Source organism: Cervus canadensis, chromosome 24 (assembly GCF_019320065.1).
Source record: "Cervus canadensis isolate Bull #8, Minnesota chromosome 24, ASM1932006v1, whole genome shotgun sequence".
Lineage (NCBI taxonomy): Eukaryota > Metazoa > Chordata > Mammalia > Artiodactyla > Cervidae > Cervus > Cervus canadensis.
Genome location: NC_057409.1, coordinates 5,056,633 through 5,068,994, shown reverse-complemented (window position 1 = coordinate 5,068,994; position 12,362 = coordinate 5,056,633). Strand labels below are relative to the sequence as shown.

Sequence of the window (12,362 nt, the reverse complement as noted above, 5' to 3'; positions counted from 1 at the left end):
TGTCCATCAGTCTGACATCCCTTCTTCCTCCCATCCACCTATCCACCTACCACCCACCTATCTATTCATCCATTGTTGAGCTGCAAAGCCCCTCATCTACCTGTCAATCCAGTGTCCTTCCTCCTGTCCACTTCACCATTAATTCTATCATGAATCCATCTGTCCACCTACCCATCTGTCCAGCATCCTTCCTCCCATCAATCTCTTCTCCATCTGTCCATCTGTCATCCATCCATGCATTATCCATCTTGTCAGCTCCCCATTCAGCTAGCCATTCATGGAGCCAACATCTTTCCTGCCTCCTGTTCATCTGTCCAGCCACCCTTCTCTCCACTGGCCACCCATCCATCTAGTCAGTGTGATAGACACCGTGACAGTTAAGTGGGTGAGCCTGGAGAGTCAGGACCACCTCAGGTAGCATCTTGTGTGTCCGATCCTATGAGGCGAAGCCTGGGGCCTGGTAGTCCCAGATTGAGGCTAATGGGAGCCTTGCTCTATGACCCCGGGCCACAGTTTGAGCGGGCTGACATTCCAAACATCCATGGGTCCAGCCTCTCCTCCTCGCCTCCCCTGCTGTCCCCGCTCCGCAGCAAACCCTGGAGAGAGACGGGCAGCGTGGTGCCGCAGACTGGCAGAGTTTTATGCCACCCCTCTGTGACTCCAAGCTTGCCTGACAACACAGTCCCTTGAGAGGGAGAAGTAATTGAGGGTTTTAGTTGAAAAGCCCTTCTCGGAGGCCTCTGCAGGGCAACAGTCCAAGGCAAGCCACGTCCTTGCTGACCGAGTGCAGAACAGAGGACGTGAAAAGGGAGTGGCTCTGGGGGCTGGCGGGGTCTTGGCAGTAGCAGTAGGTGGGTCCTCCTGGCTCCATTGAGCTCCCCCTCTGTGGCCGGGCGGCCTCTGCTCCTACACCCCTCTGCCGTGCCTGTGTGTCTGTCTCAAGCTCCGTCTCCCTGAAGAAGAATGTCAGTTAGCTTCTACTAGAGATGCCTAGCTGGGGCCCCACCCTGGGGCCGGGTCAGCTCCAGGCCTCTGGATGGCTGACCGGCCAGTCCATGGACGGCTGTCTCGGGTCAGGTGGCACCCCTGGGCCCCTTAGAGAGGTGCAGAGCAGCGAGATCTGGGCTGCAGCAGGCCCTTGCTAAAGGCCTTTCCAGTAGACAGAAGTGCCCAGGTAGCAGCCGGTGTCCCAGGGTACTGGCTCCTGGGGCCGTGCCTTGGATCTTGTGCGTCTCTGGTGGCTGGATGTGGGAGGAGCCGCGTGACTGCCGCACCAGGGGTGACTGTTTCAGGGGATACAGGCGGACTGTGTTGGACGGATGACTGGGTTCCACGACACTGTGGGCAGTGTTGTGGTGGCAGAGTCTGGGCCTGGTCAGGGGGCCTGTGTTGTCTTGCAGGCAGGATGAGAGTGTGATCCTAGGAACACCCAGGGAAGGTGGGCAGCCTGGGCTGCCGGGCATAAGTAGGCAGGCTTGGTGTGGTGGGGGGGCGGTCCTCCCTGAGGGCAGTGCCCGCTGCCCACACCACCCGGCTCTGTTCCCAGCTGTCAAGCGCCCCGAGGATGTCTGTGGGCCCACCAAGTTCCGCTGCGTGTCCACAAACACCTGCATCCCGGCCAGCTTCCACTGCGACGAGGAGAGCGACTGTCCGGACCGCAGCGACGAGTTTGGCTGCAGTGAGCGGGGAGCTGGGGGGCGAGCTCTGGGCCCTGGGCCCCTCCCCGCAGTCTCCCCCTGGCCCCCTCCTCCTCCCCCCTCAGTGCCTCCCACCCCTCACTCCTGTTCTTCTCCCCCCAGTGCCTCCCCAGGTGGTGACCCCTCCCCAGGAGTTGATCCAGGCTTCCCGGGGCCAGACGGTGACCTTCACCTGCGTGGCCATTGGCGTCCCCACCCCTATCATCAACTGGAGACTCAACTGGGGCCACATCCCCTCGCATCCCAGGTGTGGCTCTGGGTCCCGGCAGGGGGCTGGGGCTGGAGGGGAGGTGCGGCCAGCGGTCCCGGCCCGACCCCTGCCTCTTGTCTCTGGGGGGGCCCACCAGGGTGACAGTGACCAGTGAGGGCGGCCGCGGCACGCTGACCATCCACGACGTGAAGGAGGCAGACCAGGGCGCCTACACCTGCGAGGCCATGAACGCCCGAGGCATGGTGTTCGGCATTCCCGACGGCGTCCTGGAGCTCATCCCGCAGCGGGGTACGGCGCACCGGGGCAGGCGGGCAGCAGGCGCGGGGCGGGAGCCAGGCTTGTCCGCCGGGGACCGGCTGTAGCCCACTCCCGTGCCGCCCCGCAGGTCCCTGCCCCGACGGGCACTTCTACCTGGAGCACAGCGCCTCCTGCCTGCCCTGCTTCTGCTTTGGCATCACCAACGTCTGCCAGAGCAGCCGCCGCTTCCGGGACCAGATCCGGCTGCGCTTTGACCAGCCCAACGACTTCAAGGGTGCGCTGGTGGGCGGGAGGCGGGCACCGGGCTCCCGCGGGCTCAGAGGGCAGACAATCGGGAACGCAGCATATGCCCTGGACAGATGGAGCCAGTCCAGGGAGGCACACGGGGCTGCTGAAGAAATGCCAGGCCCTGTAGGAAAAGCGTTTCAGGGGGAAAACAAGCTCTTTTAGGAGAAGTGAAATCTGCAGTTGATACCTGTCTGCATTAGGTGACGAAGAGGGCAGGCCGTGGAGTCACATCCGGGTTCAGACTCTGACTCTGACCCTCACTGCCGTGGGCCCTTGGCCAAGTTAACTACCTAGTGCCTCCGTTTGCTCGTCTACAAGACGAGGATAAAATATAACCCCCCCGGGTTGTTATAAGGACCTAGTGGGTTAACACGCGTAAGCCACTCAGAATAGCGCTCGGTCCGAGGGAAGTGCCCAGCTCCCTGCTGCCGCCCCCCGCGTCCTCACCCTGAAGGATGGAGAGGCACCAGTGACCCCCGAGCGTAAGAGCCCAGGCTTTGGCATCGTCTTAGCCTGGAGCTGACTTCTTGATGCACCACTTACTACTGCTCGTGTGACTTTGAGACTCTCGGCTTCTTTGGGCCTGTTTTCCCGAATGTAAAGTCAGGCAGCTGGACTCAGTTCTCTCGGACTCTGAGAGGCAGGATGGCAGGAGCCTAGACATCAGACAGACCTGGGTTCAGGCACATTTCCATTATCACAGAAAGTTCTCCTGGATTGTTACTGCTGCCCTAGAGATCCGGGAGCATGCTGCAGAGAGAATTTCCGTGTGTGGGTGTGTGTGTGTGTGTGTAGGACACAGCTGGATCCAAGGACCCATCATAGTCACAGGAACAATAACAGCTATCTAGTTTTTGAGCACTCCCTTTGTGTTCCACTCTGTTTTAAGCATATTGTATCGGTTTGCTTACTTTAGCTTCCTGATAACCCTGGGATGCAAGCCGCTGTTGCCCCCATTTTACAGATAGAGAAACTGAGGCCTTTACTCAGACTCACACACCTGGAGGGTGGTGGAACCAGAACTTGGGCATCCATTCTTCAGTGCTGTGTAGCTTTCTGCTACCCCTGGAGGGCTCTTCCAGCCCTGACAGTGCAGATCTATTGGCAAGCAAAGGCTCTGAGAAGTCCTGCAGCAGAGAGTCCCCTTGCCCTTTCCTTGACCCTGGGGTTCCCAAATGGTCCCCCCATCATTTGGCAGCTTTGGCTTTGCTGGGGAGTGCTTTGGGAAATGCTGCTCCAGGAATTTAGGAGGGGAAAAAAAAAACAACTTGGCTTTTATTTGATTTTGGGAGAGAGACTGACGTTCCCTCTAAATCACACTTCTCCCAGAATTTTCCGTCTCTCTGGACTACCACCCGGGTGGCTGTCTCGGGCAGGCACATGCGTGGTGCTCATCCCTCCCCTGTGCCCCCCAGGCGTGAACGTGACGATGCCCACGCAGCCCGGCATGCCACCCGTCTCCTCCACCCAGCTGCAGATCGACACCGCTCTGCAGGAGTTCCAGCTGGTCGACCTGTCCCGACGCTTCCTGGTCCACGACTCCTTCTGGGCTCTGCCCGAGCAGTTTCTGGGCAACAAGGTGAAGGGGCCGCCCTGGGTGGGGAGGGGCCCAGTCCCCCCGCGTCCATGCTCGGAGCCTGCCTGGGCTCCGCTCCCTCTAAAGCTGGGAGGGGGGCATCGGGGCAGTCTCTGTCTGGGAGAGGTGTCCTAGTGCCCTCGTTCATTCAGGGCAGAGTCTCTGCCCGCTGTGGTCAGGATGGGAGAAGAGCTGATGCAGCTTTTGGAAAAACCCTCCTGGACCACTCCCCACGTCTAAGCTGGGCTCAGTGGCCCCGCTCTGGTCTCCCTGGGCACCTTTTACACAGTATCATCAGACTCTTCCCCCAAACTGGGCTAAGCACCCCGAAGGCAGAGCCCAAGTGCCATCATTTTTGCTTCCCTGTGCCCACCCCCGTGCCCGGCACACGGCACAGGTGATACAGAGTGAGGGAGGAGGGGGCACCCAGCGGGCATCGCGTGTGCCCACGGCTGCCCGGCCCTGACCCGCCCGTCCCGGCCAGGTGGACTCCTACGGGGGCTCCCTGCGCTACAGGGTGCGCTATGAGCTGGCGCGCGGCTCGCTGGAGCCGGTGCAGCGGCCGGACGTGGTCCTTGTGGGCGCCGGCCACCGCCTGCTCTCCCGGGGCCACACGCCCACCCAGCCGGGGGTTCCGAACCAGCGCCAGGTCCAGTTCTCTGAGGTACGTGGGGCCCGCTCCCTCGGGGCTGGCGGTGACGGGGGTACAGGCTGGGCAGGTTCTGATGCACGACCCGCCCCCCTGCCCCCCGGCCTCTGTTCCCCACCCAGGAGCACTGGGTCCACGAGTCCGGCCGGCCGGTGCAGCGGGCGGAGATGTTGCAGGTGCTACAGAGCCTGGAGGCGGTGCTCATCCAGACGGTGTACGACCACAAGATGGCCAGCGTGGGGCTGAGTGATGTCGCCATGGACACCACCGTCACCTACACCACCAGCCACGGCCGCGCCCACAGCGTCGAGGAGTGCAGGTGCCTGACCCAGCCGGGCCGGGGACCGCAGAGGCCCTGGCAGAGGTCGGGGAGAAACCGCCAGGCTTCGCGGTCCCTGCAGCCACAGTCTTGGTTCTGTCCCCGCAGATGCCCCATCGGCTATTCCGGCTTGTCCTGTGAGAGCTGTGACGCCCACTTCACCCGCATGCCCGGGGGGCCCTACCTGGGCACCTGCTCTGGCTGCAACTGCAATGGCCACGCCAGCTCTTGTGACCCTGTGTATGGCCACTGCCTGGTGAGTTATGCTGTCTGGCACTTGGACACTGGCTAGGGGCGAGGGCAGGGTGGGAGGTTCCGGCTGAGAGTTCCTTGTGCCCGCATGCTTAGCACAAGCCTCCAGAATGACTGCTGTGGCTGCCACACAAGTTCTCGTGACCTCTGGATGCATTAACAGAGATATTATGTCCAGATAAGGGAGGTGAAAGTCCTACTCTTCACTCTGGTCAGACCAATCAATCCTGGAGAGTATGGTGTAAAACATGGCCCTAAGCAGGCCATTCCTAAGAGGAAGGAGCCTATAGATCTTACATTGTTTCTTAGGAATGATGGAGGGTGCTGGAATTGGGAGCTGAGAGAAGGTTTAAGCAGGGAGAACAATTATCTCCAAGTCCCCGAACAGCTGTCAGGGCTAGGAGGATCCGCCTCCAGAGGGCAGAACTGGCCAATGGGTGCGGACTGGAAGGAGGATGTGGGTTTCAGTCAGTACAGAGCAGGTATTTGGAACTATCTGTGGGACTGGCTGTGATGTGGGGTGATGAACGCCCCGTCAGGATAGAGCTGATGTTCCCCTGTGTGCAAAGCTGTGGGGTGATTCCTGCACAACCAGGGACAGTGATCCAGTCGGCCTCAGAGGCCCACCCTCACGGAGCCCCGTCTGGTCCGGTGTGGTCCCACGTCGTTGTGGGGGGCGGGGGCACAGGACTGCTCCGCCCAACCTGAGCACCTCCTTCCCCTTCCCCCCCAGAACTGCCAGCACAACACAGAGGGACCTCAGTGCAACAAATGCAAGGCGGGCTTCTTCGGGGACGCCACCAAAGCCACAGCCACGGCCTGCCGGCCCTGCCCGTGCCCGTACATCGACGCCTCCCGCAGGTCAGACCCGGCTCGGGAGGGGCAGGCGGGGCAGGGGGCGCAGACAGGGGAGTGGGCCTGGGGCATCCTCTGGGCAGGGAGCGGGGAGACCTGGTTTTGGAGGTTCCCCTGGTCGATAAATTACTGTTGGCCCCTTGACCTCTCTGGGCCTGCCTCCTTTTCCGTACAACGGACCCCTCTTTCTTTCCAGTGCTTCAGATCTAGAGGAGGTGGGCCTCGGGACTTCCCTGGGGGTCCAGCGGTCAAGATTCTGTGCTTCCTCTGCAAGGGGCCTGAGTTCAAACCCTGACTGGGGAACTGAGATCCCACATGCCTCACAGAGTGGCCAAAATAAATAAAATATCTTTAAAAAAGTAAAAATAGGGCAGATGGGCCTCGTGGCCTGCTGTGTCCCTGTGGACAGTGGTCACTCCCAGAGCGGGTCTGTGAGCCCTGGCCCGGCCCCTCATTGCAGCCCTGCCCCACGTCCTGTCCGCCTCATTCCCACAGGTTCTCAGACACCTGCTTCCTGGACACGGACGGCCAAGCCACGTGTGACGCGTGTGCCCCAGGCTACACGGGCCGCCGCTGTGAGAGGTGAGCGAGAGCCCGTAGGGGCCAGGAGAATCAGGCCATAGTGGGTGGGGGGCCTGGGAGCGCCTCTGACCACCTTCTGTCTCTCCCAGCTGTGCCGCCGGCTACGAGGGCAACCCCATTCAGCCCAATGGGAAGTGCAGGCCCACCAGTGAGTATCGCACTCGCCATCTGCAGCACCTTCCCAGGCCACCCACCCCAAGGCCCGAGGCCCTGGTCCAGCACAAACTCCCCCTGGTCCTTGGGGAGTGCCCCACATCCCCCTATTCTGTCCAGATTATGTCCATCTTGTTCCCACCTTCCCTGCCAACACCAACTTTGCGTCTCCAGCCCAGCAGATCGTGCGCTGTGATGAGCGAGGCAGCACTGGGTCCTCCGGGGAGGCCTGTCTCTGCAAGGTACGCGTGCCCTCCCCACCCCGCACCCCGGGGGCCCTGGGTTCCGGCCCGCAGCTGGGAGGAGGAGGAGGAAGGAGGCTGCATCCTCTCCCTGGCTCCTTGGCCAGTGGGTGGTGGCCTCCGCTGCAGGCCGATAGGTCTGGCCAGCTAGACTCCCCCCACCCTTCATGAGAAGTGGCCCAGTGTCAGGAAGAAGCAACTGGTTTGACAGGCAGGTGACCTGGGTTCCAGGCTCAGGTCTATCCTTTGTGTGACCATCAGACCTTTGCTCTGACCATGCTTTCAGTCCACGTTGACACGATGGCGTAGCTATTAGCATCACCAATTCAAAGGTGAGGAGATAGGAGCTCAGAGGAGGGAAATGGTTTGCCTGAGATCCGGAGCCTCAGGTGTCTACAGAACAAAGAAGTGGACAGATTTGGAAATCAGGCACTTTACTCCCACCTTCCATCCCAGAGTGGATCAGCAAGCTGGTCACCCCATGTCAATCATTTCCCATCCCTGAGCCTTGGTTTCCTTGCATGAAGCATGGAAATAGCCCATCCCTCTCAAGGGACTTCAAGAAATTAAATGGAAAAAAAATAAAAGAAATTAAATGAGGTGGTGGTTGAATAGAAACTAGCACGGTGCATTAAACAGACCATTAATAATAGCAGGAGATATTTTAAGCAGGACTTCCCAGGTGGCACAGTTGGTAAGAATCCACCTGCTAGGCAGGAGACCTGGGTTCGATCCCTGGGTTGGGAAGATGCCCTGGGGAAGGAAATGGCAACCCGCTCCAGCATTCTTGCCTGGGAAATCCCTTGGACACTGGAGCCTGATCAGCTACTTACTGTCCATGGGGGTCACAAAAGAGTCAGACACGACTTTAGTGACTGAACAACAACAATTATTTTCACCACTTGCTATATTTCAAGTCTAAAATTTATTCGTGAGCTTCCTAGCAGCCGCAGAGAAAAAAGGAAAATGATTGGTGGTATAAGCTCCATTAATTGCAAATTGCTGTTCACACGGCGGCCAGCCCTCCTAAGCGTGCTCTTTCCAGGGCTCCCCCTGGCCTTGGGTTCCTGTCCGGAATGTGGGTAGTTTAGACCGGAAGCTGCAGGGAGCGCCCATCCCCGCCCCGCCCCCGCCTCCCGTGGGCCAGCCTGCAGCTCCCAGCTCTGTCCCTGCAGAACAACGTGGTCGGGCGCCTGTGCAACGAGTGTGTGGCCGGCTCTTTCCACCTGAGCGCCCGCAACCCCGACGGCTGCCTCAAGTGCTTCTGCATGGGCGTCAGTCGCCAGTGCACCAGCTCCTCCTGGCGCCGTGCCCAGGTACCTAGGCGAGGAGGGGGGCTGGCCAGACGGGCGGGACCGCCGAGCCCAGGGATGGGTGGACCCGGGGCCGAGGGGCAGGCCACGGCCCCCATCCCGGCCTCTTCTCCCGCCTCTATCAGGTGCTGGGGGCCTCCGAGGAGCCCACTCGGTTCAGCCTGACCAACCCCGCGGGCACCCACAACGCCAGCGAGGGCATCTCATCGCCCTCGCCCGGGGAACTGGTCTTCTCCTCCTTCCACAGCCTGCCGCCTGGGCCCTACTTCTGGAGCCTCCCTTCACGCTTCCTGGGGGACAAGGTGGGCAGGGGCTGCCTGGGGCCTTTGAGGAGGAGGAGGCGGTCCGAGTCGCGGCAGGACCCCACGGTGGGGGCCCCAGCTGAGTGCCTGTCCCCCTTGGGTCCCAGGTGACCTCCTATGGCGGAGAGCTGCGCTTTACGGTGACCCAGCGGCCCCAGCCTGGCTCCGCGCCCCTGCATGGGCAGCCGCTGGTGGTCCTGCAGGGCAATAACATCGTCTTGGAGCACCACACCTCCCAGGAGCCCAGCTCCGGCCAGCCCAGCACCTTCACTGTGCCCTTCTGGGAGGTGAGCAGCGCCGTCCCAGGAGACCTCCCGGGGGGCTCCCTGCGCCCCTCACTCGGGCGTCAGGACGTCAGGGACTGCAGCCCACACGCTCTTTCTTCGGCAGCAAGCGTGGAAGCGGCCTGACGGGCAGCCGGCCACGCGGGAGCATCTGCTGATGGCCCTGGCGGACGTCGACACTCTCCTGATCCAGGCATCCTACACCCAGCGGCCAGCTGAGAGCAGGTGTCCGGGGCCAGGGCGGGAGGACAGGAAGGGACTGGGCGGTGGCTCCAGGCTTAGCGGTGCAACGTGGGGCAGGCGGACTGCCAGCTCTGCCGCTTTCCGGCTCTGCGGCCTTGCTGTGCCTCATTTTCTCACCTGTGAAATGTAGATGGTAGGGCTTCCCAGGTGGCTCAGTGGTAAAGAACCCGCCTGCCAATGCAGGAGACGCAGGTTCGATCCCTAGATCGGGAAGATCCCCTGGAGAAGGAAATGGCAACCTGCTCCAGTATTCTTGCCTGGGAAACCCCACGGACAGAGGAGCTACTGTTCATGGGGTTGCAAAAGAGTAAGACACGACTTAGCAAGTAAACAACAACAGAACGGAGATTCTAATAGTTCCTCTATCATAGGGCTTGTCTGAGGTGGAGTTCCCAAGGAGCAAAGTCAGAGATGGGGATTTGAGTCATTGGCAAGGAGAACCTGGGAGGGAAGGAGACAGGAGAAGGAAGTGGCCAGGCAAGGGAGCGGTTTCAGAGAGAGACCAGCCTGGGTCTCATCACCATGGAGCCCTGCAGAGTCATCCTGTGTGAGCCACAGGGACCTTTGTACCCTGGGCCTGTCTGTCATTGGTCCCCCTAAGGGAGTAGGTTGGTGGGACCTCTCCCCGTGAGGAAGGCTCATTCCCTGGAGAAAGTTTCAGGTATAAGCCTTTCGTCAGTCCTTGTGGCTGCTGAGGGATGGACACCCAGGTAGAGAGAGTTGGGCGGGGCCCCCGTAGCATCGCCGCAGGGCTGCTGGGAGGATTAATGAGGTGATCAGGTGTAGGGCCCCAGGGATTGCGCATAGGTACAGCGGGAGTGCCCGTTCACACCGGGGTCCTTGCCACCCCCAGGGTCTCCGGCATCAGCATGGACGTGGCCGTGCCCGAGGACACCGGCCAGGACCCTGCGCTGGAGGTGGAGCAGTGTGCCTGCCCGCCTGGGTACCGCGGTCCGTCCTGCCAGGTGAGCCTGGGCCCCGCCCACCCGCCCAGCCAGCCCCCTCCAGGGCAGTGCTCCCCGGCTCCTCCTCCCTTAGCTCTCCCACCTCCCCACGCCCACCCCGGCCATCAGGTGGTCCCGACCCAGAGCGGGCCCTGAGGAAAGCCCCTCTTGCTGCGCCCAGGACTGTGACGCAGGCTACACACGCATGCCCAGCGGCCTCTACCTGGGCACCTGCGAACGCTGCAGCTGCCATGGCCACACCGAGGTCTGCGAGCCCGAGACGGGCGCCTGCCAGGTGAGCCCCCCGCCTTTGCCCCCTGCCCCCGGGGTCTGCGGCCTCCAGGCCCAGCCTCGACCCCACGGTCTGCCTGCCCCAGGAATGTCAGCACCACACAGAGGGCCCCCGCTGTGAGCAGTGCCAGCCCGGGTACTACGGGGACGCCCAGCGTGGGACACCACACGACTGCCAGCCGTGCCCCTGCCACGGAGCGCCCGCTGCCGGCCAGTGCGTCCAGCCCCTGCCCGCGCCTGCCCCTTCCCGAAAGGCCCAGTGCTCTGTCCCAGATTCCCTTCCTCCAGGCCCTCCTGAGAGGCAGTGGCCTTACCGCTCCCTCACTGTGTCACTTTGTATGAGATACACTTTCCTCTCTAGGCCTCAGCTTCCTCATCTGTGAAATGGGGGTAATGAAGTAACCCCCCCCACCCCCGCCCACACACACCCCTTGGCCCCTACTGTGAGCATGAGATGAAGCCACGGAACTCTTAGCGCAGACCCTGGCACATAGCTGGCTCTCAGGACGTGTTAATTCACTGGCCCCTCCTCCTCACCCTTTGCCCCCTGGTCCTGAAGGAAGAGCCACTGACCTTCTAACTGGAAATTCGCCCCCTACCTCTGCAGAGCCACCCACACTTGCTTTCTGGACACAGACGGCCACCCCACCTGTGATGCGTGTTCCCCAGGCCACAGCGGGCGTCACTGTGAGAGGTGAGGGCAGGGTGAGGAGTTTGCAGGAGGGGTTGCCCCTGGAGGTGGGCTGGGCCCGGCCCTCCTGAACAGGTGGGAGCAGAAGTCCCCCACTCTGCCTCACACAGGCCCCCAGGGGACAATCAGCGTCCCCCACCCCACCCCACCCCACCCCCAAGAGCCTGAACGTTTCGCCTGGCATTTGAGACCCTCAGAGATCTAGACCTGCAGTTCACTCCCAACTCCCAACACTCCAATCCCCAGTGAGGCCAAAGTCTTCCCAGAAACCCCTCATTCTTGGTGAAAGTCCTGGGTTTGAGGCCTTGGACCCTGCTGATCTCACTGGTTCCATGGCCTGTGGCCTGTCCCTGCCCCTCTTCTCCCCACTACTTCTCCATCTGTGCAATGGGTGAGTTAGGCTGATTGGTTCGTCCGGCACTCGGAAGTCACCGAGTCCCGTTCAGGGCCCCCAGCACAGCCCGGTGGTTCTTCCCTCCATTCACCCGGCACCTTCTCTCACCGCAGGTGTGCACCAGGTTACCACGGCAACCCCAGCCAGGGCCAGCCCTGTCGAAGTGAGTAGGCTTGGGGAGGCTTTGGGGATCTGGCCACCCTGGGGATGGAGCTAGGACAGAGCCTTTGTTCTCCTCCAACATAGGGAAAGTGACTTTACCTCTCCGAACCTCGGCTTCTTTACCTGTAAAATGGGGGTGGTAAAAGGCCCACCCAACCCCAGAGGGTGTCTGTGAATGTGTCCAATGCCTGCACGTGACGGGTGTTCAGAAGCAAACGCTTGTTCGCTCGGGTGGAGCGTCAGATGCCCAGAGGGTGGTGGAAATGGGGATGCTTGGTGGTGGGTTTGGGGTTCCAGCTGTGGCTTCCCTCCGCCTCAGGAGGCGACAGCCAGTCGCCGGAGCAGATCGGTTGCGGCTGCGACCCCCAGGGCAGCGTCAGCACCCAGTGTGACGCTGCTGGACAATGCCAGTGCAAGGTTAGTCCCAGCCCCGGCCCGCACGGGGCCCGAAGCGCGGCCGAGACGGGCACCCGGCCTTCCCTGCCGCCCTGCCTTCGGGTCTGTCCCTGCCCCCCTGTCCTCGCGGGGCCCGTCCCCGCCCCACTGCTCGCGGCCTCGAGGTAAGTCAGGCAGCATCCGATGGGAGCTGGGACCTAGGCCTGGGTGCAGCAGGGGCCCCCCCAGAACCCCCAGAAATGGCTGGGAAGACTGGCCTC

The 12,362-nt window shown here is 61.6% G+C and overlaps 1 protein-coding gene across 6 annotated transcripts in view; it reads left to right on the top strand.

Annotated features, from left to right (window-relative positions):
• The window catches only part of HSPG2 (heparan sulfate proteoglycan 2), a 107,956-nt gene that overhangs the window by 47,307 nt on the left and 48,287 nt on the right, over positions 1-12,362 (top strand). For all 6 annotated transcript variants that reach the window (XM_043445979.1, XM_043445976.1, XM_043445975.1 and 3 more), the window contains 22 exons: positions 1,547-1,678; positions 1,800-1,944; positions 2,045-2,196; positions 2,294-2,440; positions 3,870-4,033; positions 4,515-4,694; positions 4,802-4,998; positions 5,107-5,254; positions 5,984-6,111; positions 6,601-6,687; positions 6,777-6,835; positions 7,015-7,082; positions 8,258-8,398; positions 8,521-8,697; positions 8,805-8,984; positions 9,088-9,206; positions 10,078-10,189; positions 10,350-10,463; positions 10,546-10,673; positions 11,067-11,153; positions 11,658-11,707; positions 12,026-12,123. In XM_043445979.1, coding sequence (XP_043301914.1) covers positions 1,547-1,678; positions 1,800-1,944; positions 2,045-2,196; positions 2,294-2,440; positions 3,870-4,033; positions 4,515-4,694; positions 4,802-4,998; positions 5,107-5,254; positions 5,984-6,111; positions 6,601-6,687; positions 6,777-6,835; positions 7,015-7,082; positions 8,258-8,398; positions 8,521-8,697; positions 8,805-8,984; positions 9,088-9,206; positions 10,078-10,189; positions 10,350-10,463; positions 10,546-10,673; positions 11,067-11,153; positions 11,658-11,707; positions 12,026-12,123 — 2,813 coding nt within the window. The remainder of the gene's footprint in view (positions 1-1,546; positions 1,679-1,799; positions 1,945-2,044; positions 2,197-2,293; positions 2,441-3,869; positions 4,034-4,514; positions 4,695-4,801; positions 4,999-5,106; positions 5,255-5,983; positions 6,112-6,600; positions 6,688-6,776; positions 6,836-7,014; positions 7,083-8,257; positions 8,399-8,520; positions 8,698-8,804; positions 8,985-9,087; positions 9,207-10,077; positions 10,190-10,349; positions 10,464-10,545; positions 10,674-11,066; positions 11,154-11,657; positions 11,708-12,025; positions 12,124-12,362) is intronic.